This window comes from Molossus molossus, unplaced genomic scaffold, assembly GCF_014108415.1.
Source record: "Molossus molossus isolate mMolMol1 unplaced genomic scaffold, mMolMol1.p scaffold_m16_p_2, whole genome shotgun sequence".
NCBI classification, from domain to species: domain Eukaryota; kingdom Metazoa; phylum Chordata; class Mammalia; order Chiroptera; family Molossidae; genus Molossus; species Molossus molossus.
This window is the reverse complement of record NW_023425355.1, coordinates 91,491,125-91,519,074: the sequence shown is the minus strand read 5'-3', so window position 1 is coordinate 91,519,074 and position 27,950 is coordinate 91,491,125. Positions and strand designations below refer to the sequence as shown.

Here is a 27,950-nt window from a genome sequence, read left to right as displayed (position 1 = left end):
GCAAGGCATGTACCCTTTAGTGAGGAGGGGCTTTAAGCCCCAACTGTACAGCCAGGGCTGGCTCTGGCTTGTGATGTTGTCATCAGCCATGCTGTGATGGTCACCAAGAACCTGGACAGGGAGCAGTTCCCTACAGACCTTGGGAAGATCTTTATAGAGCCTGTGCTGGCACATGGGGAGGTGCCTCCCCAGCAGGCCAGCCCCTGTAAGATGCCTGACAACCTGTTCTTCCAACCCAACCTTTGTCCCACCCTTCTCTTAAAGGCTTCTCATGTTATAAACCCTCAGTTCTCATCATGCCTGCACTTCCAGAACCCTGAGTGCTGGCAGCTCCCAAATCTCCAGCATGGCTCTCCTGGGGTGATAAGCTCCTCATACCAGGTCCTGCCCCCTGGCAACTCCTATCAGCTGGACAGAGCCTGGTATCATCCTCAGACCCACTCCTCCCCACCTCACCCAGGCTCACAACAACTCAACTTTTCCACTCCCCCAACAGTGGCTGTGACTCGACTCAGTTCTGTCACCTCTTGCCAAATGGCCTCTAAGCCACCTGCCACACCACCACCAAAGACTCAGAAAACATCAACATCACAAAAAGAGAACCAGACAGAGGTTGGACTGCTTGGCTGAGGCCAGGAGAGCTGTGGGCAAGCACCATTTACTCAGAAAGCTACTCCCTGAGGTAGGAGCTTATGACAAAGGGACAGGCAATCTTAAGTGAGACACAGGGAGGAAATGGATCAGCCAGGTGGCGCAGCTGAACCTCCAGTCTAGACTGGGTTTGTGCCTCACTTTCTACTTCTAAGAGTCTGTCAGGCCCAGCTAGGCAGCCATCCCCTCTATGCCTAGCCCAGGGCCTGACATCAAAGGGGCTCAGAGGCCACCTGGGGCTGGCCAAGGAAGTACCCAAAGCCATGCTCTTTGGACTCTGGACTCTAGAAGTTTGAGAGGTGAGTTCAGGAGGCCATTGCCATCAGGGAACATTTCCTGGAAAAGCGGGACCAGCCTTCAGCCTTGGCATATCAACCACAGGGTGTCACCTGGGGGCCCCTCCCCAGCAGGCACCACCCTGGAAGAGGTGGGAAGACACAGACACTGGAAAAGGGAGCCAGCGGCCCAGGCCTGGCCAGGGCAGGAGGAGGGGAGCATAAGGCTGGTCATTAGCACCATCATCTTCAGGGAACCCCCCAATATCAAAAGAATACACCCCCTTGTTCCCACAGTCCCCTGCCCACTCCTCGGGGCTGGCAGCCCCAGTCAACCCTGCCCCAGGCCTCAGGCTGACCCTAAGTACTAGGGCATACTCAGAGGAGGCCACCTACAGAAGCCAACCTAGGGGGATGCTGAGGGGCAGCAGGCTAGAAGAGCAGGCTCTCCAAGCTGACTGACACACCCAATACTCCCAGAGTTGCACCAGACCAATCCTGAGCCCCTCCCCTCCTCCTAGTTCTGCCCTGGGCCAGCCATAGGTCACTGCCAAGGGCGAGTCTCCTCTCTCAGCCAGCATTACTCAGAGGTCATCCTGCAAACCTTCGGGGGGGGGGGGGGCGGCGAGAGGGAGTGACTAGTGGCACTCTGCCACATTCTATCTGTCCTAAATGTGATGAACAGGACCTACAGGAGGCAAGCAAATACGCCACCAGAAAGACCCACCAGTTTACCGAGTCTAACAAGCTTCTCTGGGCCCAGTGGCCAACTCCTAAGGAGACCAACAGGACAGGCATATCCCAAGAGGCCATAAAATGAAGCCTGGCCAAGGGAGGCAGGGGGGCAAAGAGGGCAGGTATGAGCCTGGGCCTAGCCTGGGGTGGGGGGGAGCCTTTAAGGATTAGAACAAGTTGAAAGTACCCGGAAGGGCAAAGACTGGGGGTCTCTGTCAGAGATATCACTCCAGGGTGGGTAGCCTCAGTTACACGTATGTACTACAGACATATCATAACAACCTTTATTGCCAAGAGAAACTCTACTCTGCCTGCTCCACCCACCCTCCTGCAGGACCAGAGAAAAGGGGCCTTGGAACCCCAAACATCAATGAACAACACAAAAAGGGGCTCAACCCAGCAGGAAACAAGCCCCACCACAAGGGTTCCAGGTGCCCACCTTGCTCCTGGCCGGCCAGGCCGGCAGCAAGCTCATCCTGAGTGGGTGAAAATTGGTCCCCATGGGGGTGCTGGGAGAACAAGGAACTGTAAGCAGTGTGAGGGGGCAGGAAGTACAAGTGGCAAGGGAGGCCTGGCTCTCAGGAGGCAGCAAACTTGGGCCAGGCCACAGCCACAGTTGGAGAGGAAGAGTCCTCACTCCTCCTTCTTGTCCGTGGGACCATCTATCTCCACCTAAAAAGGGACAAAAAAAATCAAAGCACTGGGGTGGCGCACTCTCCACTTCGCCCTCTAGCCCCACTACCCCAAAGGCCTAGCATGGCACCCCCTTTCCCCAAATGACAGGTATCGTGAACAAAGGTCCCCACCCTCAGCAGTACCCAAAGGCCTCCAAGAGTGGGAGTAGCCTCACTCTACTGAAGGCCTCGACCCTAACACCAGCTGACCCCAAACCAACCCCTCCTCTTGGACCCCACCCCGCCCCTGCTCCCATGTCCACAACAGCTCAACTTTCCTGTCCCTTCTAAGTCCCAAGTCAGGATCTTCCCAATTCTGCACACCTTTTATAGTTCCTGCCGGTGAGCCTGCCCTACACTGAGGCTATTGGCCTCCTCTCAGGGCTGGCCCCACCCTCTTCAACCACTGTGGTGCCCAAACTTGGGCCAAGTGCCAAGGCAAGCTATCAGAACTTGGGAATATTTACCTGGCCCTCATGCCCGATTCCCAGGCCACCTGAGCTTGCAGGTGCAGCTAGTCTGGGGGCTCAGACCATGCCTGGGGGCACAGGTGATAGCAGTGAATAGCACATGCTGGGGGGAGGGGTGGCCTGCAATGCTCCGAGCTTTTTGCCCCCACATCACCTTGCAGCCCCTACAGAGTGAAGGCCAGCAGCTAGGCCTGGAGCTTCCCCTGTATGCCTGTCTGGTTCTTTTTTTTAATCCTCACCCAAGGACATTTCTCCATTTTTTGTTCAGTTATAGTAGGAAGGAAAGAGAGAGAGAGAGAAACGTCGATGTGAAAGGGACACACTGAGTGGCTGCCACCTGCACGACCAACCAGGGCCGGGGACAAACTGCAACCGAGGTACATGCCCTTAGCAGGTACCAAACCCAGGTCTCTCGGAACCGCAGGCCGACGCTCTAACCGCTGAGCCAAACCAGCCAGGGTGGGTGTCTGGTTCTTGATGGAGTTCCTTCAGTGAACTCGGACTCAACTCAGAGGCCCCACACCACAGACCAGGGGTGGGGGGGGGGTCACATAAGGGAAAAAACTCCTCTCAAAGGCACTGATGCTCAGCATGAGGCCAACTCTACTGCTGAGACACCTTAATTAAGTGGCTGCCATCTGCCAGACCACACCCCTCCGACCCAAGAAAGGGTTCTGTCTGCTAGGCCCAGACTCAGCAGCAATGGAGAAAGAAAGGGGGAGCAAGAGAGAGGGAGCAGACCCCACTGCCAGGGCCTCTTGAAGGGTCTAAAGCAGGAGGGCAGTGTACAGGGATAAGGTGGCAGGGTAAGAGGGGCCTCCCATCCAACAGAGCAGCCGAGGCATGCTGACCTGCAGCTTCATGTGCTCCTCCAACAGGCGGTCATACTCCTTGGTCAGGCCCTCGGCCTGCTTCCGCATGGCCAAAGTCTCGTTTTCAGCTTTCTCTAGTTCTGGGGATGACACAAGTGATAAAAAGATGGGGATTAGCAAGAAAAACCCCACTTGGGCTGACACCAGATATGGGCCCTGAATATGTCCCCAGTGAAGTCCAGACCACTCCTCTCAAGATAGCTCCTCTGCCAGCTGCCTTGAGAGCCCCCCAAATGGGGAAGTTGGCCAACAAAGCTGGGGGCAGTGGGAAAATACCGAGGACCCCCAGCCCCTTTAATGATGGTACCCTGAGTGGCTTTTGGCAGGGGTGATTTCAGGAAGTCTGAGGGCATAGAACAAACATTCTGAGAATGTTAGGAGTGAGAGCAAGAGGCAGGGAACAGAATCCCAGCCTGGAAGCTGAGAACAGAAGAGGTATGTTGGAGAGGCCTTCAGGAAGGGAATGTCTGGGAACTCATAGAGGGGTTTGGGGGAACATCTCAACCAGCTCTCATTTAGTCTCCTGAGTTCTTTCCTTCCCTACCCACAAGCCCTTGGTGACAACAATGCCCACAACTCCATGCCTGGCACTGAGTGAGATGCTCTGGAATTAGTTTACAGGACTCCAGGAATCCCAGGGCCCTCCTCAGCGGGACCCCACATGCACCACTAAACCACAGAGCCCCACAGGCGGTGTCTGAGCTGGATGATAAGGGTGCCACTTGTTTGTTTTCACCCAGCTCCTGAGCCTGCATGCTTGTTATTAATACTTTGGCAGGAGAGCGGTGGTAGCCACCAGTGGAGGCTCCCGACTTATGGGGGCCAGGGAACACCCGAGGAAAATGCTCACTTTGCTTGTTGATGGCCAGCTCATCCTTCAGCTTCTCCACTTCAACCTTCAAGTCACTGTTCGCTAATTCCAACTTCACCTCCCTGGCAGTCAACCCGCTTCCACCACCAGCAGCTTCCTAGGAAGAGTGCCAAGGGCATGGTTACTTGGGTGGGAGGGAGGGAGGCACTCCAACACCGTCCTCCCCACTGAGCTGTGATTCCTCAAGCTGCCTGGGCATTTGCCCCTTCAGAAATGTCAGCACGGAACTGGGCCACTGCTTGTTCCTAGCCATCAAGCAAAGGCCAGAGCCAGCAGGGCCACCTGTTGCAGCTCACAGGCCACACACCCGGCCCACCCTGGCCCCCAGCCCTGTGTTCTTTCTCAGCAGCTCCTCAGAGTTTACCAATCCATCCAGTGAGTCAATTTGCTGTCATCTGGGGATTGCTGCCAGTCACTTCCAAGTGACCAATGCTCCTCCTTCCTCCCCCAGGCTCCACAGCTCACTCTGGCCAAGGAGCCCCAAACTCGCCCCGCCTGTCCAACTCTATCCTGCCTCGGAATCCAAGACCATCAGCCTCCTTCCCAGCTTGGCTCACACCTCACCTCTTCTCACAGGCCTTCTAGGATTGGCCACACCCCATCCCTGCCTCATCCCAGCTGATAGCAACGTTCTTCTGTGCTAACTTGCCTACAGGTCACAGTACAGGGCTGGGCTCACTAGGAAGTCAGTTTTATTAGGAAACAAGTCTGGCCTCAATATAGCAAGTAGTGGTGAGAGAACAACAAGAGCACCCCCCTCTCTCCCAGTCCCCCAGACCCCTCCTGTATATGCTCCCACTGAGAACTATCCCCCTTTGCCCCTCCACCCAATTTCTCGGCTTGTTCAACAACCACAGTGTCACTGATAGGCTCACGATGCCCACTGTGGCCCATAAAGAATGTCACATGGTGGGGTCAGGCAGGCAGAACTCACCTTCTTCAGCTGGTCATTCTCTTCCATATACTTCTTGGCCGCCTCACTAGCGCTCTCTGCCTGCTTTTTAAAGGCTTCATTGGAGGCCAGCAGTGTGGCCTGCTGGGAGATGAGAGTCACCAGGCGTCTAAGCAGGCTGTGGTTGTTTACAAAAAGGGAGAGGTAAGCAAAAGAAAGAGAGAAAAATGGCCGACATTAATTTCTCTTGGATGCTCCCGCCCCATGCCTGCCTCCAGCCTAGACCTGCCCTCTTGGATTGCCAGAGCAGCCACGTGAGATGCTGCAGGTCTAGATCTGGCGACATGAGGGGAAAGGTGGACCAGGAGCTATCCTCTGCACCAGAATGATTAACACTGTCCCCAAACGGCAGGTACACAAAGCAGGAACCTGACAGGACACCCAGGCAGGGGCCTGGAACCTGGCGCTTTTCAGGTCAGGACCTGGAGCCTGGGCCCTAGCAGAACCACTGTCAGAAACAAGTATTTAGAGTGGAGCAGATTCCAGGAGACATGAGATACCCACCCTCCTTCCTGGTTTGGGGACAGGTTCTAGAGGACCCTGGTAGTACTGGAAGAGCCAGGCCGCTGGTTCCTGGCAGGAGGGGAGAGTTTCCAGTGACATGTGCTCTCTAAAATTAGCAGCCGGGACCTCGTGGCCCAGGTCTCAGGTTTCCCTGTCTCAGCCCCTGCCTGCCCACCAGCCTGCCCCCCACTGGGCTGGAGCCCTGGAGGTGGAGGGAGCTCCCTGGTACCCCACAAGCCAGAGAAAAGCAACATACCTGACTCACAGAGGCAGTGAAAGTCACTGGAGGGGTCCAAAATGAAAGGCAAGTGTGACTAAGCCCTAACCTCCCAACACAGAGAGCTTAGGCCAATCCCCAGCTGGAGTAGGGAGGAGGGAGGGCATGTGTGCCACCTGGTGGACCCAGCAAGCAAAGCTGGAGAGGCAAGCCAGAGGGTGACACTTCCCCCTAACCTCCCTACCAACAAAACTGGGCAAGCAGCTGACTCAGGCAGGACTGCAGCAGTGCTGTTCACCCCAGTTACCCAGGGAGGTTGGGTCCAGGGTGGTGGTAGCATTGATTACAACAGCAGCACAGCAGAGGTCCCCTTCTCCTCTGTGCCCTCCCAGCCCATCCCCAGCTATGGAGAACAAGGGTTGCCAACAGAAGCCGGAACAAACACACGGAACCCAGCACAAGAGCCATCCAGGGTCCCCCTCACCTCAGCTTGCAGCTCTTAGGATCTCCCCCTCAGAGCAGGGCAGGCACCCCCCAGCCCCTTGTGTCTCATGCCATCTTTTGTGCTATCCACGTCCTCTACCTCACTTCTTGTTAGACCTGTTCCTCCAACCCAACCCAGATTCTGGGTAATTCCCTCCATGAACCTCACTCCTCACCATTCTCCCAACTGCCAACCAAGCCACACCCCTCTCCTCCCTCTATTCCTAAACCTATGTCAATCCAGACCACAGCCTGCCCAGTGCCATAACCCCCCAATCCAAGGAGCGCCCTGGAGTCCTGGCAGGGGCACTCATTCTGCAGCACTGGAGCAGCTGACAGGTCTCCCTTGCAGAATCCTCCCCTGCCCTTGATTCAGGCAACCCTGGCTGCCTGCCAATCTCCTCCCTGACAGGGTTTATCTAAGCCCAGACCCTCACACCCAACTGCCTACTAGATTGCAGCTCCTGAGTGTCCCCAAGACACACCCAATGCAGCCTGTCCATGAGGGCCAGACTGTCCCTACAGATCCCAGATCCCAAGCTCTCAGGCCTGTATCCACCTTGCCCCCCCTCCCAAGCCATTGTCTAGTCCTATCCATGTTAACTCCAGACAGACTACCCCACAGTCATCCCCATCACTGCTTCTGTCCTGAGTGGTTTTAACAGCTAATGGGCCTCCTCCCTACCTGTTTCTACCTGCCACTGTACAGCTTTGCAACCCATGCTCTGAAGGAAGCCAGAGTGATCTTTCTCCAAGACAATTTGATCATGTTACCCCTCTGCTTCCATCCCTCCAATGCTTGCCCTCAGCCTTAGGCTGGCACACAGCTCTCTGCTCTAGTAACACCAAATCACTAGCCCTTCTTGGAACACGCAGGGTTCACACTTGCCTTGTTTCCATGCCATTGCACACAGCTCTCTGGTCTGCAATTTGCTCCTCCCCTTCTGTTTTCAAACTCTTGCTGATGATTCAAGACCCAGATCAATCACTACCTGCCCCCAAAAAGCCTCTCCTGACCCTCCCCTGTCCCCATCTGGCTGCATTCTTCTCCCTTGTTCTCCTTATCACCTCTCTGCATCATTCGTTCCTAGTTGGGCTGCCCAGCTGCCAATGCCTTCAGGCGAGGGACTGCACCTTTGACCTCTAGATGGATCCCCCAAGGACCTAGAGATGACCTCCCCACTCTCACATGTGTGAGACTACACCTCAGGTCAGGCTGGATGCAGATCTGGAGCCCTGGTTCTTTCCCGACCCAGATGCACTGAAGGGGACACGGGACATGGAGCTTGCCTGTGCAGAAACAGGGTGACAGGAAACAGGCAAGAAAGCATGTCAGACTCATGTGAATGAGCAAGCCAGGCTTGTGACTACAGTGGTAGCTGAGAAGGCACTCAGGGAAGCACTCATCACCACGGGGGGGGGGGGGGCAGAACCCAGTGTCCTGGACCATGTCCTCAGGGTGTTTCCACAGGGCCCCAAGCTAAGCCAAGAGCAGATGCTCCCTAAGAGGCCAAGTAGGCCTGTCCAGGAGCTAGCCTTCTAGAACTCTCACTGATCCACACACACTACGCCTCAGGCTATTGGGACTGCCCTACATTCAACCATCAAGATCCAGCTCCCACACTCCCCCTGTGACCCTCTATCACCCAGCCCCTCCCAAATACATCAATGTGCCCTTGTGTGTCCCCTTAGCACTGAGTCTCCACCAGACCCATGGTGGAAGGCGCTGAGCTTCAGATTCTCCAATTCTCAACAGCCCAGGAGATGTCAGCCTGGAGAAAACATTACCGTTTCTCCCTCTCCTGCTGGTTAGCCTCCATCATTCTCTGCTTTACTACCCAAATAGTTATGGAGGTAACTGCTCTTAGCTACCCATTTCTGGACAATAGGTCAGACAGAACTCAGGAGCCAAAGGAATCTCCCAAAAGTAAAGGGGTGACAGAGGGGCCCAGGTTCCAGGTTAAATGCACCCAGTGACAGAGAAAGAAGCCAGCACATGAACCTTGAGAATCCAGATGGGTCCTTGGTAGACTAACACCATCTCCAAATACCTGAATTCAACATATGTTTCTTGGTAAGATGTTTTTGGACACTGGGCAGGACTCTCGTGCTTTTATAAAAGGTTGAATAAACAAGAGAAGGCAGGAGAAAGCCAATCTCTGTATGGACACTAGAGAACCAGGGCCAACCATATCAAGTGGGGGAGACGTGCTTCATATCCTGTCTCCCTGCTGTTGGCTTAACAAAAAGTGGGACAGGAGCAGGGGGAAGGTCATTCCAAGTACTGACTGGAATATTCTATGGTTACAGTGGACCCCCATCCCTGTTGCTGATCCTGCCCATTGGATCACTCAGTCCTCAGGACCTCACCAGAGCACAGGTAGGCAGGCAGCTCCCCTTCATCCCGCTGCCCCTATGCAAGTGGGAAGCTGGTATCACAGTGCCACCTATTGACTCTGCAGGCCGACTATAGCCTTGCCCCAGGCAGGGCTCCCCAGGGTGGGTGGATTCTTGGTGAACCTGTCCCAGCTGTCCAGGAAAACAGGAGGCTGACCTGGCAAGGAACCAAAAGCCAGGCGATGCCCCAGGAAAAGGCTTTGGGCATAGAACTGGAATAAGAGAGCAGAAGCCACCCCAGGAAACACTAACCCTGAAGAGCCTGGAGTCACAAAAATACAGCGAAGTGAAACTCAAGAAGATCCAGGGACAGTCCTCCCACAGGGCTTCTGGAGTAAATCTCAGCATACCCATTCAGCCTTCCTCTTAGCCCTGGAGCAGAGGTTGTAGAAAATGGGGAGAGGGAAATGCACCTATAGCAACTCCAGATAAAGACCCCGGTGGCTGCTAGCCACCCTGACAGACAACAAAGACAGCTAGGACAACAAAGACAGCTAGAAGAGGAGGGGAGGGGGCAAAGGTATGCAGTCAGTCCTCCCAGTGTCTGTCCTCCACCCTCTTGAGCTGAAGAGAAACAGTGGACAGGAGCATACTGTTTCTGGGTTTTTGTAATGTGCCTTCTCGAAACCTACCAATGGATTTTGTGTAAACTGGGGGACAGAGAACTGAAGGTCAGACAACCTAGGCAAAAATATTCTGAGACTAGCTGACTCCAACTAAAACATGCTGTTAGCCCACCTGGCTACAAAGAAAGCAGTGGCAAGGAGGGGGCCGTCACCCCTGGATGTGCCCTGCATGGGCCTAGAGTCCAAAGGAAACAAAGCAGTGCTTCCATCAGGAGGCCTACTGTGCTCGAAGCCTGGGGGTGGGGAATAAAGTAAAGGACAAGAAGTGGCTTCAGCTATACAGTCCACTATAAAGGCCACCAAATCCAGCTCCTCAGTGACACAAGCCACACTCCTCACAGTGTTTCCATCTTGCAGTGATGGGTTTATAGGAGCCCGTTGGTTCCTTCCCACCCAGAACCCAGCTCTCCACTCCCCCACCCTCTGCTTTTACACTTCAGGGGCTGGAGTCCTCAAGCTGAGACAAAAGGGCCTTCCTGGAAGAGTAAGCTTTCGATGAACTTGGAATCAGGAAAAAGGAACCCTTGCTTGCTTGGCACCCAGCCCCAAAAGTCATTCACTGTTTGTGTTTAGTGTAAGGAAGAGAATTATTCAGCTCAAATCAAGTAGCCGAGCAGACAATCTGTAATTTAAGAGAAGTCAATGCTCATTCTGATGTAGGTCAGATGGTCGGTCCTTCATGGACTCTTCACAGGGTAGACCCTCCCCACTTTACAGCAGACCCCCTTCATCAGTGCCACTCCTAAGCTCAGCACCCACAGGACACTGGCACACCACTGTAGATGAGGTGAGTTTGGCTTGGTGGGGACTAAAAGTCAATGGACTTATCAGCCCAGCTGATGTGGCTCAGTGGTTGAGCGTCAACCCACACACCAAGAGGTTGCCAGTTCGATTCCCAGTCAGGGCACATGCCCAGGTCATGAATGGGGGGCAAGGAGGAGGCAGTCAATTGATGTTCTCTCTCATCAATGTTTCTATCTCTCACTCCCTCTTGCTCCCTCTCCCTCTAAAATCAACAAAGATAAAAAAAGTCAATGGACTTATCAAAAAGGCTCTTTCCATGCCTGGCTGGTGTGGCTCAGTTGGTTGGAGTGTTGTCTCAAGCACCAAAAGGTTGCAGATTTGATTCTCAGACAGGGCACCCGAGGCAACCAATTAATATTTCTTTCACATTGCTGTTTCTCTCTCTCCCCCTTCCTGCCTCTCTAAAAATCAATTTAAAAAAAAATTTTTTTAAAGGCTCTTGCCCTGCCCTGGCCGGTTTGGCTCAGCAGTTAGAGCACTGGCCCACGGACCGGAGAGTCCTGGGTTCGGTTCCCGCTAAGGGCACATACCTCGGTTGCAGTTTGTCCCCGGCCCCAGTTGGGGTTGTGTGGGTGGCAACCACTCAATGTGTCTCTTTCACACTGATGTTTCTCTCTCTCTTCTCCCCTCTCCCTCCCGCTCTATCTGAAGATAAATGCAAAAAATGTCCTCCAGTGAGGATTAAAATAATAATAATAATAATAAAATAAATAAATAAAGGCTCTTGCCCTGACTGATTTGGCTCAGTGGTGAGAATGTCAGCCTGTGGACCAGAGTCGCAGGTTCGTTTCTGGTCAAGGGCACATACCTCTGTTGTAGTTTGGTTCCCAGCCCTGGTCAGGATCGTGCAGGAGACAGCCAGTCGATGTGTCTCTCTCACATCAATGTTTCTTTCTCCCCCCACCACCACCACTCTATCTGAAGATAAAAGGAAAAAATATCCTCGGGTGAGAATTAAAAAATAAAAATAAAAAGGGCTCTTACCAGTGCCTAGATCTAAAGTGCTATCACCTTTGTATTCTTAGAAAATGATGGCACCCAACAGATGCATGGATCAAGTGGAACTAAAGGCCAGAATTCCTCTGCCTGGCCTTCTGCCTGGCATTATTCCTCTACTTAAATCACTATCTTTGAGTAGGCCCAAGCACCGGGATTTAAGAATACCTTAATTAGAGAACAATATAAAAAAACAAAAACAAACCCTGCCCTGGTCAGTGTGGCTCAGTTGGTTGGGCATCGTCCCATGCACCAAAAGGTTGCTAGTTTGATTCCCAGTCAGGGCACATGCCCAGATTGTGGGCTTTATCCCTGGTAGGGGACATGCAGGAGGCATCCAATTGATGTTTCTCTCTCACATCATTGTTTCTCTCTTTCTCTCCCTCCCTCTCCTTTCCTCTCTAGAAATGAATAAGACTAAATAAATAAATAAATAAATAAATAAATAAATAAATTACCTGCAAGGTAATCAGGGAAATGTGAGCAGGTACTCATGAGTTTATGTTATTAAAGAGCTACTGTAAAGTTCCTGTAGGTGAGGTATTAGTGCACTGATTTGTAAAAAACATTTTTCATTGATTTTTAGAGAGGAAGGGAGAAGGAGAGAGAGAGAAACATCAATCAGCTGCCTCCTGAATGCCCCCTTCATGGGCATGTGCCCTGACTGGGACTTGAATGCAACCTTTCGGTGCATGGGACAACACCCAACCATCTCATTTCAACCAAAATATTATTTTGTGTGCAAACATGAAATCTGGATTTGCTTCAAAATAATCCAGAGTCAGCCTAGGCCAGTGGGGCTCAGTTGGCTGGGCATCAACCCATGCACCAAAAGGTCTCAGGTTAGATTCCTGGTCAGGGCACATGCACAGGTTGTGGGCTCGACCCACAGTAGAGGGCATGCAGGAGGCAGCCGAGAGATGTTTCTCTCACCTCAATGTTTCTCTCTCCCTATTCCTCTTTCTAAAATCAACATTTTTAAAATAAAAATAATAATAATCCAGAGCCAGAGGATAGGGGGAAACGGGGGTAGATAAAACAAGACCGCCTAGGCAACATTTACTACTAAAGCTAGGTGACACTTACAGGAGACTGTTCTGTTCACCTGTATATGTGTTCGCATTTTCTACATTGACTAAGCAAGCAGCCCACCCTGGGCTGAGAACCCTATAGCATCACCCAACTGGATGCCCAGTGCCCTGAAGACAACTTAGCTTGCCTGCCTCCAACTCTTTTTCCTTTTTCTTTTTAATGCCTCCAACTCTTGTTTGGCCTCTGCCTGGGAAAGCCATTCCCTCGACCTTCTGCTCTTGCTACAGTACTGTCCTCTCTGTGCCACTCTACTCTGCCACTACCCCATGCCCAGCCTCGGACATAAGACCCATAAAAATCAAGACTAGTCCTTCTCTCCCTTTCCCTACTTGGGCTGGCATAGCCTACCACACAAGTGGAAAAAATCCCACAAAACTCTGGAACTACTTGGGATGATACTAATAACAGATACTATTTATTAAATACTCCACAACTGCTGGGCACAATGCTTCAACCATGACTTGAATCACCTTGATCCTTACACTAATCATCTAAGAGGTATCCTCATCCATGCACTACAGGTAAAGGGAAAGGCTCAGAGAAGGTAAGTGACTTACCCAAAGTCACAAAGCTAGCCAGTAACAGACCCGGGATCCCAACCCAGGCCCAATTCCAAAGCCCCACCACAGCAGTGGTTGCCAGGACACTGAGAAAGCACTCCGGGGCTTCCGGTCAAGATGGTGGGTAGGTAAACACGGTATTGCATCGTCCCACAACCACACCAAAGTTACAACTAAACTATACAATAACCATCATTCAAAACTGCCTGAAGTCAAGCTGAATGGAAGTCCTACAACTACGAAATTAAAGCAGCAGCCACATCGAGACTGGTAGGAGGGGCGGAGGGCTGGCAGACAGGCTGGCCCCACACCCACATGTGGCGGATAAAAATCAGGAGGACACCTTGGCTGGGAAGGTCCTCCCTGAGGACTGAGGAGTCCCCGTCCCACACCAGGCACCCTGCTCAGGGTTCTAGTGCCAGGAAGAGAAGTCCCATAACTTCTGGCTGGAAAAACCAGCGGGAACTGAGGCTCAGGGAGGCTGAGGCGGCTGGAGCCCCAGGCAGCAGCTCCACTTAAAGGGCCCGCGCACGAGGGGCGCCAGAGACATACAGGGAAGAACTGAGCTGTTTGGCATTGGAGCGAGGGCTGGAAAGGGGGCTTTCTCCAGGACAGAGGTGCTGTCAGAGGCCTTTGTTCCTTTGGCGAGCCGGTCCCTGGGGCTGGGGCGGCAGACAGCTGCCATATCTGGGACTCCAGCAACCTGGCTCACGCTGTCTGCCCCACCCTGGTGATTCCCTGAGGCCCTGTCCCACCCAACTTTCAAGCCCATCCAAGCTTTTGCCAGTTGCTTTACCATAGGATCGGCCTGTCTTGAATCCCACTTCAGGTTTTCCTAAATTCTTTCAAACAAGCAGCATCTGGTCTCAGCTAGCCCCATACCTCTCGTTAAGTAATACATAGAAACAAACACAGGGAGGCAGCCAAAATGAGGAGACAAACAGGTCTCAAATGAAAGAACAGGAAAAGAACTAAGCGAAATGGAGATAAGCAACATAATAGATGCTGAGTTCAAAACACTGCTTATAAGGATGCTCAATGAACTTAGTGAGAACCTCAGCGAACTTAGTGAGGGCCTCAAGAGCATAAAATCGGACCAGTCAGAAATGAAGGAGGCACTAACTGAAATAAGGAATAATTTACACAGATTCAATAGTAGAGTAGGTAAAGCCAAGAAGCAAGCCATCGATTTGGAATATAAGGAAGCAAAAAACACCCAATCAGAACAGCAAAAAGAAAAAAGAATCCAAGAAAATGAGGATAGTGTAAGGAGTCTCTGGGACAACCTCAAGCATGCCAACACTCGCATCTTGGAGGTGCCAGAAGGAGAAGAGAGAGAACAAGAAATCGAAAACTTATTTGAAACAATAATGGCAGAAAACTTCCCTAACTTGGTGAAGGAAACAGACATACACGTCCAGGAAGCACAGAGTCCCAAACAAGATGAACCCCAAGAGGCCCACACCAAGACACATCATCATCAAAATGCAAAAGGTTCAAGACAAAGAGAGAATCTTAAAAGCAGCAAGAGAAAAGCAGTTAGTTACCTACAAAGGGAGTTCCCATAAGGCTGTCAGCTGATTTCTCAAAAGAAACTTTGCAGGCCAGAAGGGAGTGGCAAGAAATATTCAGAGTGATGAAAAGCAAGAACCCACAACCAAGATTACTCTATCCTGCAAAGCTATCATTTAAAATACATGGCCATACAGTTTCCCAGACAAGAAAAAGTTAAAGGAGTTCATCACCACCAAACCGTTATTATATGAAATGTTAAAGGGTCTTTTTGAAGAAAAAGATAAAATTATATGAACAAATGGCAATGAATACATATCTATCAACAACTGAATCTACAAACAAAATGAACAGGCAGAAGAGAACATTCTCATAGATACAGAGAACATTTTGTTGGGAGGGGGCTTGGGGGAATGGGTGAAAAAGGTGAAGGGATTGAGAAGTACAAATTGGTTGCTAGACTGACAAACCTCAATGGGAAGGGGGTTGGGGGTTGGGGGTTGGGAAGAAATAAACCAAAGAACTTAAATGTATATATGCATAACCAATGGACACAGACAACAGTGTGGGGAAAGGCAGGAGGAGGTCGGGAGTGGGGAGGAGGGGGGTCAATGGGAGAAAAATGAGGAACATCTGTAATACATTCAACAATAAAGATAAAAAAATAAAATAAATAAATAAATAAAAAAGAAAGCACTCTGGATGGGAGATACCTAGGCTGTGGAACTGGGGCAGTTTCAGTTTTACAAGATGAATTGAATCCTGGAGGTTGGTTGTACAAAGTGTGCATGGACTTAACTCTACTGACCTGCACACTTAGAAATGGTTCAGAAGGTCAATTTGATGTTATGTGTATTTCACCACAATTAAAAAACAAAACCATAGGAGCAGGGGAGCACATGTGAAAAGACAGAAGGAAAGGCAGCCTCGAGCTTCTGGGATGCGACAGTGTGCCATCCTGGTGACCTTCCCCTCCTCTACCCCTGTCTCTTCATTCCTTCTGGCTCCCCTCCCTCCCATGTATGCGTGCATGCAGGTGGTCCTCTGGCTTCTGCCACAGCTGCCACTCTACAGATGTCCACAGCAAAATTGCTACCACATCAGCCTTAGAGGCTTGGTGTCCCTGTTAGCTCTTCCCCTATCTCCCATCAAACCTGTCCCCTACTCTCAACTCATGCTACCACACCCTGGTTCAGGCTACCGGTATCTCTTACTCCAGCGACCCCCAACTTGGTCTCCCCGCTCCTAGGCTGCTCCACTCCATCCTATGCACTGTCGCCAAATACGAACACACAGCTCTGATCCCAGTGCAGCACCCCTGGAAAAACACAGCAAGCATTCTACCACATGGAGGCTGGGTACAAACTCACTCAAAACCCTCTAGCCTATCTCCCACCAATCCTGACCCATCCACCCTGCTTTGCCTCCCCCTTTCCCAACTTAGCCAGTACCTACAGAGATTTAGGTACTGAGTCAGTGTCTGCCAGTGAGATATGTGCAAACACAAACAAGGAAGAGACAGACAGTAAGAGGGATATGGATGCTTGGAACAGGATCAAGAGGCCCACAGAACTTGGCCTGGTGGTCCCAGGCCTCACTAAAGGGCATTAAGGGTTCATCAGCTCTCAGCTGCAATCAACCACAACCACAAGTCTTTCAAGTTCCTGTTTGGCCCTATCTCCACGGTCCTTTATGAACCTACACACACGTTTACAAATGTTCCCCCTTTAAAAACTCAAGTCCCATTAGAGTCAACCCCACCTAGACAACCATGGATTGAGAGGCAGCTAACTTATCTGCTGTTCACTTCCTCCTAGCTTCCATATCTCCCTGCATCTGCTCACCATGACAACCATTCTCAGCAGAGAACAATGAGCAGGCCAGGGGTACAGCACAAGCTCCTAAGGCCTCTATCTGGATGGAGCTGATCCCTGGGGGAGCCACTCATGGGAGTTAAAACCCCACCCAATGACACTGTTATGCCTGCACAGAGCCCACACTTCAGCACCTGCTCTGTAAGAATTGAATTGGAACCTGTCAATCATTCAATTGACATACACTAGCTCAACAGAAAGCAGGGACAGACTGAGAGAACTAACTGGCTCTCTAGGAATTCATAGTCGCCAACGATGCCTCTTTTCTCTAAAAGCGCACAAGCTATTTTTTCTAGAATATGGCTTGAATCAGAATCAGACCCTCACATTCCAGTTATTATCTTACCTACCTTCTCCCTCCTTTGGAAATTGGAATGCTTGCCTGTCTGTGGTCTTCCAGAATCTCTCCCACCCTGCAATTCCATCTGCAAACATTTGCAAAAGCCTCTGGACATAATGTCATCAAGCCCAAGTGAAAGCTAGGTCATTCTGAGTAGCTGGGCACTCCAGAGTACCATTGTCCTGAAATTTCAATCATCTCATCCCAATGCTTCCTTGACCTTCTGCCAACTATTCTTACTTGACACAAAAACATCAAGGGGACTATCTTCTCCCCAAGTCCTGCACCATGTTTCATGATTCAGAACTCATGGCAGGCTTCTGCCTTCCTAACACTATTCTTAAGCTCTGTGTGCTCTTCTGGCGCAGTCTTTGTTTTTCTTCCTGTCTTTCAGATGAGATGTGAGCTGCCTGGAAAGCCCTGAGTGCCTCTGTGGTCCCTCAGACTTGCAGTGCCATCATGCCCCCCCGCCCCCCGGCTCTTGTGCAGATCGACTCCGAATCCTGTTTTTGAGACCTGGTCCTGCCTCCCTTTCAGTCTTAGCCTACAAGATCATCACCTTTTTCAGAGCTTCCTAAAACTCTAGGGTCTGTGTCTGACTCCTCCCAGGTTTCTCACTTCCCAACTCTGTGATCAAACGGCTCACCTTGAAGAGCTGTCTGCCCTTTCCAGCATCACCTCTGCCACTTTTCCAACTTTGATCCACGAAGGGTAGGCTCACCTGAGCAACTTACTGTTTTTCTGAAAAACTAAAACCCAGACAGCCCAGATAGAAAAAAACTATGTCTAGGTGATGGGTGGTGGGAGATCCCAGCCCAAGGATCCACATAGTGAGAGTCTTCCCAATACCTCTAGAAGCCCTGGCCTGAGTGCTATGTCTACCTCCTGCCAGTCAGCATACTTGAAAACAGCCACAGCCCCAATCAGAAGCCCTGTGAGCAGGGGCAGTAAACCAGCCCTGAGCTCAAACAGGTGCTTTCTATCAGTCTAGTCTTGCCCAACTAGCTACCTCCATGGTCCTGATCAAGGCATTCAATCTTACAAAACAAACGAGCCGGGCCGGTGTGGCTCAGTGGTTGAGTGTCACCCCCCCCCCCCCCCCCCCGCCATGCACCAAGAGGTTGCCGGCTCAACTCCCAGTCGGGGCACATGCCCAGGTTGTGGGCCAAATCCCCAGTGGGGGCATGCAGGAGGCAGCCAATCGATGTTCGCTCTCATCGATATTTTTCTGTCTCCCTCTCCCTTTCTCTCTCTCTAAAATCAATAAAGAAAAAAATAAATAAAAAACAAACAAACAAAAAACAACAGAAACACTCAAGACTGCCATGGAACAGGATATGCTCCCACAGGTCTAACATCTGGAAAGGCCCTGGGGACAGAATCGGTCTCAGCCCCTTCATGCCATTTCTTTCCACTCCTCCCAGGGTAGGACTCCATACGCAAAAAGTCCGTTTAATTGATTCCTTTTAAATTGGGTTCCAAAGGGCCTCTCCCAGAGAAGGGAAATACCTCACTTCACACTATGTACAGAGAGCAAGCTGCTAATGTGTTTGCCCTAAGACAGCACATGGCAAATTGAAGCATAGCCAGAACTTGAGTCTTCTGACCTTCCAGTCAGTCCTGTCTCACTCTTTATGCTGCCTTTGGAGATCAGGAGGAAAATCAGAGGCCTCTGGGGAAATTGTGCGGCTCCCCTAACATAAACAGGCCTCCAGTTCAAGGCCATGAACTAAGAAGTCAAAGTCACAGGCTAGCCCAGGAGTCCCCTCACAGCCCCTCACACCCCTCCTCACTCACAAGGACAGAAGCAAGGAAAAGCCAGCAATGTAGAGATTCCTCTGGGCACGGAAAAGCTTCATGTGGAAGTGTTCCACTGCCCCAGGGTTGTTCTGGAGGTTCACCTTCTCTGTCACGTCATCATACTTTGAAATCTCACGTACAGCATCTGCAGTGGAACAGAGAGGAGACACAGGGTTTAACTCCCCCTGGAACAAGTCTGGACTGTCCAGCTGCAATAGACAATGTGAGTCGAGGAGGCCTTGATTCCCTCAAACCATTTCCCATTATCACCCCTTCTACACACACCTCAGGGAATGTCTGTTGGAACTCTGCCCCCAGACCCTCTCTATACTCCAGCTTTTCTCACATCCCTCACTGACACATTCCACCCAGGCCAAAAGCTTGCTCTCTGTGTCAAGATGCTAAACAAGTCTGCGGCACTGCTAGCCAGGAACAACCTCCCTTTCCGATGGTCCTCCCCAATGTCTGGTTCTGTTTATTTCAAGTCAGGCAGGCCACCAGCCACCCCACTGATAAGCCAGGGTAGTCCTGCTTATGGAAATGTTCACTAAGGAGACATAAGCTGCCTAGGAGGCAAGAACCAGATGATGCCTGCTAAAGATTCAAGGGTTTTCATTTCTAAGCTTTATAATGGGTTTTATTACTTAAACCATTTTATTTGGATTAAAAAAGGAATCTGTGCTCATCAAAAGTTCACATTCCAGCCCTGGCCAGTTTTGCTCAGTGGTTAGAGAGCCAGCCTGCGGTCCAGAGAGACCTGGGTTCGGTTCCTGCTAAGGGCACGCACCTTGGTTGCAGTTTGTCCCCAGCCCTGGTTGGGTCATGTGGGTGGCAGCCACTCGATGTGTGCCTTTCACGTCAATGTTTCTCTCTCTCTCCCTCCCACTCTATCTGAACAAAAAAATGAAAAAATGTCCTCGGGTGAGGATTTAAAAAAAAAAGGAAGTTCACATTCCAGAAATGTGGAAAAAGAAAGAACCTCATAACACAATCACCTCCAGCACGGTATACAATATGTGGCCATCGTATCTAAAGCTGTCACTTTCATTCACATTACCCTATGTTAGGTTCCTGTTAATACACATCTGTATCTGAAATTACCTTAATTACAGGTTTATTGTCCGTCTCTCCCAAATTAAACTACAAACTCCACGAGAGCAGAAATCTTTTCTACTATATCCCCAGGGCCTAACACAGTTCTGGGTACACAGGGGGCATGAAAATAACTGCTGAATAGTAAACAGCCTCTGCTCCTGAGAGCCACTGTTAGATGTACAGTCCTCTAAATTACAAATATTTGTACCTATGTTTGTAAAGTAAAAGTGGAATGAACCATGCCATACCTACTGCTTTCTCCCCCACTCCGAGATATCTTTTTAAGTCAGTACATAAAAACCTACCTAAAGAGGGTCCTTAATAGACCCCCATATAAGAGGGGGAAAGTATCACTGTATGGATATTGTTTTGATTCTGAATTCCTGGTTTAAGACTGCTTGGTTTTTAAGTTGATCTTACATTATAAAACTCTGCCTTCTGGTGCCTTTGTGTTAAATCTGTATCAGGTGGCTGGTGTTGCTCAATTGGTTGAGTGCCTTCCTGTGCACTGAAAGGTCACGGGTTCGATTCCCGGTCGGGGCACATGCCCAAGTTGCTGGATAAATCCCTGATCGGGATGCGTGCAGAAGGCAACTAATCGCTGTTTCTCTCTCCATTCCTCTCTAAAAATCAATTTAAAAAAATTTAAATCTGTATTGTAGCCCTGGCCAGTTTAGCTCAGCAGTTAGAGCGTCGGCCTGCGGACCAGAGAGTCGGTTTGGTTCGGTTCCCGCTAAGGGCACGTACCTTGGTTGCAGTTTGTCCCCGCCCCGGTTGGGGTTGTGCGGGTGGCAACCAGTTTATGTGTCTCTCTCACATCAATGTTTCTTTCTCTCTCTTCCCCCACCCCCTCTCTCCCGCTCTATCTGAAGATAAATGCAAAAATGTCTTCTGGTGAGGAAAAAATAAATAAATTATATCTGTGTCGTAAAGTGAGTACTCTCCAACACTATTAGTAAGGGTATAAAGTGGGTAACTCACCTATTTGTAATGGACTGCATGTTCCCGTCTCCCCACATTCCTATGTGGAATCCTAATCCCCAATGTAATGGTATTAGGAGGTGGGGCCTTTGGGAGGTGATTAGGTCATGAGCACAGGCCTTCATGAACAGGATTAGTGCCTTGATAATAGCGACCCCAGAGAAATCCCTTACTCTCTTCTGCCGTGTGAGGACACAGCAAGAGGGCAGTCATCCATGAACCAGGAAGAGGGCTCTCGCAAGACACCAATTCTGCTGACGCCTCGATCCTGGACTTCCAGCCTCCAGAACCATGTCTATACTATTTTTGTTGCAGCAGCCCAAACTAAGACACAATTTAAAATGTTCATGCGCCCGGCCGATGTGGCTCAGTGGTTGAGCATCGACCCATGCACCAAGAGGTCGCTGGTTCAATTCTCGGTCAGGGCACAAGCCCAGGTTGTGGGCCAAATCCCCAGTGGGGGGCACACAGGAGGTGGCCAATCGATGTTCTCTCTCATTGATGTTTCTAACTCTCTCTCCCTGTCCCTTCCTTTCTCTCTAAAATCAATAAAAAAAATTTTTTTTTAAATAAAATGTTCATGCCCTTGGATCCATCAATTCCATGTCTATGAATTTATCCTACAGAAGCATTTACATAAATGTAGATGCCTAAAAGGAAAGAGCTAAATTAAAGTATAACTACATAATAGGATACAAGCACCTTAGAGATAATGAGTTTTCATCAACACTGAGGCAAAACCCTCCACCAACAAAGAGATTATGACTCACTAAAGGCTCAGTTAGAATTTATACCAAAAAAAAAAGAAAAAAGTTTTTATAATCCTCACCCGAGGATATTTATACTGATGAGAGAGAAACATCAATGTGAGAGAAACACTGATAGGCTGCCTCCTGCACGCACCCCGACGGGATCAAAACCGCAACCCTGGTTTATGCCCTGACTGGGAATCGAACCCACCACCTTCTTTTGGTGCACAGGATGACACTTCAACCAACTGAGCCACCCGGCTAGGTCACAATAAAACATTTTTAATTAAGGCACGTATATTATTTCTATAGGTATAATGCTATTACACACTTAACAGACTACAGTATAATGTAAACATCACTTATATGCACTGGAAAACCAAAACATTTGTGTGACTCACTTTACTGCAGTGGTCTAGAACTGAAACCACAGAATCTCTGAGGTCCGCCTGTACAGTAAGCCCTCCATTTCCGTGGGTTCCACCATCCATGGATTCAACCAAGTGTGAATCAAAAATATTTGGGAAAAAATGTTGCATTGTTGCTGACTTGTATTATGTAGTTAGGACTATGACGGTTATGTCTGTAATGAACACGTACTTACTTTTTTTGGTCATTATTCCCTAAACAATACAGTATAACAATTATTTACATAGCATTACATGTATTAGGTATTATAAATAATCTTGAGATGATTTAAAGTATACGGAAGGATGTGCATAGGTTATATGCAAATACTACACCATTTTTCATAAGGGACTTATTTCTACTTTTTTTTTTTTTTGGTGCGGAAACTGAACCCAGGACTTTCTGGTCCACAGGCCGATGCTCCAACCACTGAGCCAAACTGGCCAGGGCTCATAAGGGACTTGAACATTCATGGAATTTGGTATCCACAGGGGTCCTGGAACCAATCCCCCACGGACACCAAGGAACGATATTATACAATCTTTAAAAAGAATGAAACTGCTGTAAAAAGATGTCTAAGACATAGTAAGTGGAAAAATGCACAATCAAAAATAGTGTGTAATATATTAATAAAGATATCAGCACAGAAAATGCCTATGGAAATGTACAATAAAGCATTAATGATGGTTAGCTGTGAGACATGAGACTTTAACTTTTTAGGTTAAATTTCTGAATTTTTTAAAATGTTACTTTTTGTGATATAAAAGCATCTTTCTACACTGTCATCTGCATCTAGAAACCCCACCACTTTAAGGACCACCTTGGCCTATGGCAAAGAGCAAACTGGGGATGACAGCATTAGGCCATACTAGCCCAAGTCATGCAACAGAGTGCTGCCCTCCCTATCTCGGGCCTCTAGCCCAGGGCAGTTGACCCTGGACCCTCATCAAGCCCACTCCCCAGTCATATCTGCCCTTCATCCCTCTCAATGAAGACTAGGAGCCAGCCAGGACTGCAGCTCTAGCTGGTATGCCCATCACCTTTCACTAGTATTTGCTACTAGCTAACACTTATATTTGTAGAAGCCTCTACAGACCTCCCTAGATTATGATTCTGACTATTAGGGTGGGAAGCAGCCTGTCTTCATGGCTGGATGTCTCTCTAGAACCTCTGAGCAATTCCCCAATTCCAAAAAAGAATGGCACGCCTTTGCTAACTATTGGGTTCTCTACAAAGGGCCTCCCTGGTCCACTCAGTGTTAGAAAATGGAGAGCTCCTACCGTCTGCTTTGCAGAAGGACAAGGCCCAGAGGAAATACCCCCAGCACAGTCCCTCCCCACACCACAATCAAAACCAAAAGCACAAGAAAAGCCCAGCTTTTCATGCTCAGTGGATGATGTGCATATTCCTGACCCCTTTAGCTTCAGAGGCCGCTCAGAAAGAAGACCCTGATTGGAAAGAGCTACCTCTGAGTGGAGACCTGCCAAACATTTCAACAAGGTATGCAAACAGCTGGCACCCACTCTACATGGCTGGGAATGAGTAGGCCACACCTGGCCTGTTCAGAAGCAGTCCTGCCTGAACATATCCCGTCAGGCCCTGAGACATTATGAAGGAGACATGCCTAACACAGCAGCTAGTGGGTGGGGCCGTTCAAGTTCCTCTAAACTCTGGCCCTCTGGCCTCCAACCCCCTGTCACATTTCTGATGTGGACTGGGAAGAGAGGAGTGCTCTGAGCTTAAGCAAACATCACACCTGGAGACAGGACCACTGTCTGTGGCAGACCTAAGCCAATACTATGGAGTCCAAGCAGGGGGACATATTGATCACTAACCATAGCAAAACGTACAAGCAAAACGTACATTTAACAGCCAGAAGAGAGCTTCACTAATTCCACTGGTCTCTGAATAATGAAGCCACCAGCACATCATAAAATGTTTGCCTTCCATCTTAGCACCACCTGGCCCCAGGCCCCATCCCTGAACATACCCAAGGCCCAGATTATCTTTCAAGCCCCTACTGGTGTGCACCTCAATGTAGGGTTTATAAAACTTCAGAGCTGGAAGAATCTGGAAAGACCTGAAGTTTGACCCAGTCCAGAGAAGATCTGCTCCCTAGGTATGCTGTCAGACCTCTTGTTTACCCCTATACTACAGGACATAGCAGCTTCCTACCAAGCTAGGCTCCCTGTCTACTTGGTCACTCAGTCCCCTAATCATGCCTATTTCAAGCATGGAGGGAGAGACTGATGCAACTATCTAAGTGACTGGAAAGCAGCACTACTTAGACCAAGGTCAGAATGAGCCAGTTAAGTTTCTCTTGGTTTCAGTTCTGGAATGACCCTAAGGAGCGGTCCCAGAGACCGCTGAAGTGGTCATAACAGGGTCCACAAAGACTGCTGGTCAAAGTGTAGGCCCTGCCAACAGTACCCTCCTTCGTAGATTAAAAAAAAAGTCTCTTTCCTGGGAAAGACAGGAACACTTAAGCAGTCTGTGTCTAAAAAACCAAAGCTGTATGCTACACACAGAACATGGCACAGGGTTTTGCAGCAAAGGCCATGGCAAAGGGTCTAGATCAGGTAGCCACCCTCATCCACAGCTCACTCACCAATGACCAGCAGCACAAGGATGGCAATGAGAACCACAAAGAAGGTGTTGCTATAGGTCACTACCAACTCCACCAGGCGGGACTTGAAAATCTTCTGCCATCTGTGAAGAAAAAAAAGACAGAGGCTGTAGAGAAAGAACACACTTGGGATCTGGGCCTTGAGAACAGAAACCCAGTTTTGCAGTCTTCTCCAATGGCCCAATATCCCATACAAACTCAGCCTCAGCTGCTTGCATTTTTCCAATTCATGACATCCATTCAAGAGTGTTTAAGAAAAAAACAGATGCTTGTCCATAAATAGAAATTTCTAGAACATCAGTCCTAAACACTGGTAGTCTCTGGGGAGGTAAATAGGAAACTTACTTTGCAATGCATTCCTCTATGTAGTATTCAAAATGCTTGCTACATATACATTATTTCTTTTTTTTTTTAATCCTCACCTAAGGATACTTTTTCCATTTATCTTCAGTCAGAGTGGGAGGGATGGGGAGGGAGAGAAGGGGGAGAGGGAGAGAGAGAGAGAGAGAAACATTGATATGAGAGAGACACATCAATTGGTTGCCTCCCGCATGACCCCGACCAGGGCTGGGGACCGAACCACAACCAAGGCATGTATTCCTGACCAAAACTGAACCTGCAACAATTGGGTACTCGGGCCCACGCTCTAACTGCTGAGCCAAACCAGCCAGGGCTACACATTATTTCTTTAAGTTGTTTTTCCACACAACCAATCTTGGTTCATCTAGAATCCCCCACCCTGGATTATTATGAAGCAGACCCAACCTCCCTTCATTTCCCTCCACAAATACTTAAGGACGTAGCTCTACCAAAGAGCCTTCGAAAATGATTAATATAATCACCAAACCTCAAGAAAACCAGTAAGAATCCCTCATCATCAGAGCCAGAATCCCAAAGACCAACTGTTGCATTTTTAAATAGCTGGTTTGTTTGAATTCAGAGAGACAAGGTTCCAAATCTGCATTTAGTTGAAAAGTATCTTAAATCTCTCTTACTCTCTGAGCCCTTCCCTTGCCCTCTTAGTTTTCTTTCCCAAACTACTTTATGCAGAAACCACAGTTTATCCAGTTTATCCTACAAAGCTTCCCAGGCTGCAGTTCCAAGGGGGGTTTCTGTCTCTGTATTTCCTCCAAAACTCCACGAGATGTGAAGATTCAGATCTGGCTTTTGGCAAGAATATTCTTTAGGCAGTGTTGTATACTTTCTATTGTATCACATTAGGTTTGTCTGTATTTTTCACTAAAAACTTTAAAAAATATCTTTGGAGCCCTAGCTGGGTGGCTCAGTTGGTTGAAGCATTATCCCGTACACCAAAAGGTTGGGGATTTGATTCCCCATCAGGGCACATGCCTAGGGGTTAACGCTAAGAGTTCGGTCTTGGGTCAGGCGTGTAAGGGAGGCAACTGACCGATGTTTCTCTCTCTCTCCCTTCCTCTCTCTCTAAAAAAATCAATAAAAATATATCCTCCAGTGAAAATTTTAAAAATATATTATCTATGGAGAGTCAGCCTCATCTGTAATGTTCTAATTTAAGTCAGAATGTGTTCATGTTATTTGCAATTAAAAATTAATTTCCAATGAATTTTTATTAACAGGTCCTCTGTTCACTGAAAGGGAATATGGCTTCACCCTGCATAGGCTGAGTAATGCTCATAAGGCTACTAAGCAATGCCAGTGAGACTAGTTTAGTAGGACAAAAGTCACCAAATAGGCAACAACTTGACCCGGTGGTGCAAGTCTTCCAGATCCCACAATGCCATCCTCTGAACCCCAGGGACCCAAGGGGAAGTAGGAGGGCATCAGTCCCAGAATCGTAACTAAAGCTAGGTGTTCTCCCCTTTGGGGCATTCAGAAGAGCAGAAGTCAGGGTGCACAGGAAAGAAACTCAGCAAAATATGACAAAGCAGAACAGAGTGGAAGATTGGCAAAAGTAAACACAACCCCTGCCACCCCCACCCCAGACACGTTCTACCTATTTCTGTCTAGCCCCAATTCCAGGGTCCACTGACTTTACACACATAAGCGATAGGGCTTGGCAACAGTCACCTTCTTGTTTGCCTGCCTGCTTGCTCCACAGGCCATACCTTTTGGGTGAAATAAAGGGAACGCAGAGAAGCAGCACAGCAAAGACCTCTGCATAGAGGAAGGTGGCAACTGCAGTCCACTGCAGACTCATCCTGTTGCTAGAAGGTTTCCAATAGGGAAATATGAGCTTGTTTCCTATAGGGCACAGAAGGAACAGGAGTCATGAAAACTGGACAGCCATGCTACCCTGGAAAAGGGATTCATCGCAGCAGGGAGACTTGAGCATTAATGCACAAAGGCCTGACCAATTTCCACCTGCCAGGGCGGAGTTACTTTGCTGCCCCCTTCAGTGTGTGCTTTAACACGTCCAGAACCACCTTTCTGGGCAATTACTTTTCCCATGGGGTCTACCTTATGCCTGTTTAAGTAGGAACGTGTTTTTAATTAAACACAGGAATACAGACGAGAAAATTCTCAACATCCATCAGGTCCGCTCCCTTCCCAGCCACAGGGAGCTCTTTGGCGGAGACTCCCAGCAAGCCCCGCTGCGGCAGTATTTCAGTAACGCACTTTCCCCAAAAGCCCCCCGCCCCGGCCCCAGGGAAACCAGGAGGCCCTTCCCTAAAACCAGCAACTCCCTCTGGGGCTAGAGCGGAGGCTAACAGGCTTTCCAACTGCCGCGACTGCCTCTGATGGGGCTGGAGGACTCCGAGTACCTCAAAAAGCCCACAAGGGCGACTCCTAGAGGGCGGGAGTCCAGCGGCTCCAAGGGCCAAGCCCAAATGCAGGTCTTGACTAAGCACCTCACGGCCCCGTCCAAAGAAACTTCTAGAATCAGCAGCTGTCTCCTCAGAAGCCAGAGGAGACCCTCCCGGCAGTCCCGGTCGGCCACAGCTCCCACCAGATTTGGGAGGCCCCTTGACTTGGCCCTGGCCCGGCACGTCTCCCCTAACCCCCACCCCGGAGGCTGCTTCGGAGGGGCTTGATCACCGCCCCCCGCCCCCGGAGCCCAGCTCCACCCGCCGCCGCTCCGACTTCCCTCCGCCGAGCTCTGCCTCCGCATTCCCGGCTCGGCCCTCAACCCGGGGCCTCTCCACGCTGCCCACCACTCCCCACCGTCGAAGCGCTGAGGGTACCTCGGCGGTCCCAGAGCCGAGTCAGTCGCGCGGCCCCGCTCACCGAGTTTCTCACAGACCGAAGCACGTTCCTACGCTGCCGCCAAACTCTCCCACCAAGGCCCTGGTCCCGCCCCTTCCCCCGCAGCCGGAAACCGGAAGCGCAGGCAAGGCCCTGCCCCTCCCCCAATGAAGCGAAGCTCCGTAGGCTCCGCCCACGGCCGCTTTCCGCCCGGCCCCCCCCCC

At 49.8% G+C, this 27,950-nt stretch overlaps 1 protein-coding gene across 2 annotated transcripts; it reads right to left on the bottom strand.

Annotated features, from left to right (window-relative positions):
- Window positions 1–1,939: 1,939 nt before the first annotated feature.
- BCAP31 (B cell receptor associated protein 31) lies at window positions 1,940–27,855 on the bottom strand. Of its 2 annotated transcripts, none has more exons than XM_036271727.1 (8): window positions 27,726–27,855; window positions 26,649–26,784; window positions 24,547–24,647; window positions 18,703–18,850; window positions 5,483–5,618; window positions 4,528–4,645; window positions 3,657–3,757; window positions 1,940–2,333 (listed from the first exon to the last, which is right to left on the bottom strand). In XM_036271727.1, exons 2-8 carry the CDS (start codon window positions 26,738–26,740, stop codon window positions 2,295–2,297), a joined length of 735 nt encoding a protein of 244 aa, XP_036127620.1. In that variant the 5' UTR covers window positions 26,741–26,784; window positions 27,726–27,855; the 3' UTR covers window positions 1,940–2,294. The 2 variants fall into 2 exon arrangements, with proteins under 2 accessions (XP_036127620.1, XP_036127621.1); XM_036271728.1 differs by having other exon boundaries at window positions 27,769–27,851.
- Between the last annotated feature and the right edge of the window lie 95 nt (window positions 27,856–27,950).

Excerpts from the sequence above, each read along its gene's own strand:
- BCAP31 (XM_036271727.1), bottom strand. The coding sequence starts at position 26,740 with ATGAGTCTGCAGTGGACTGCAGTTGCCACCTTCCTCTATGCAGAGGTC. Across the intron at positions 24,648-26,648 it reads CCCTTTATTTCACCCAAAAG|ATGGCAGAAGATTTTCAAGT; the intron begins GTATGGCCTGTG and ends TTTTCTTCACAG. Across the intron at positions 3,758-4,527 it reads GCTGGCCATCAACAAGCAAA|AACTAGAGAAAGCTGAAAAC; the intron begins GTGAGCATTTTC and ends TGTCATCCCCAG.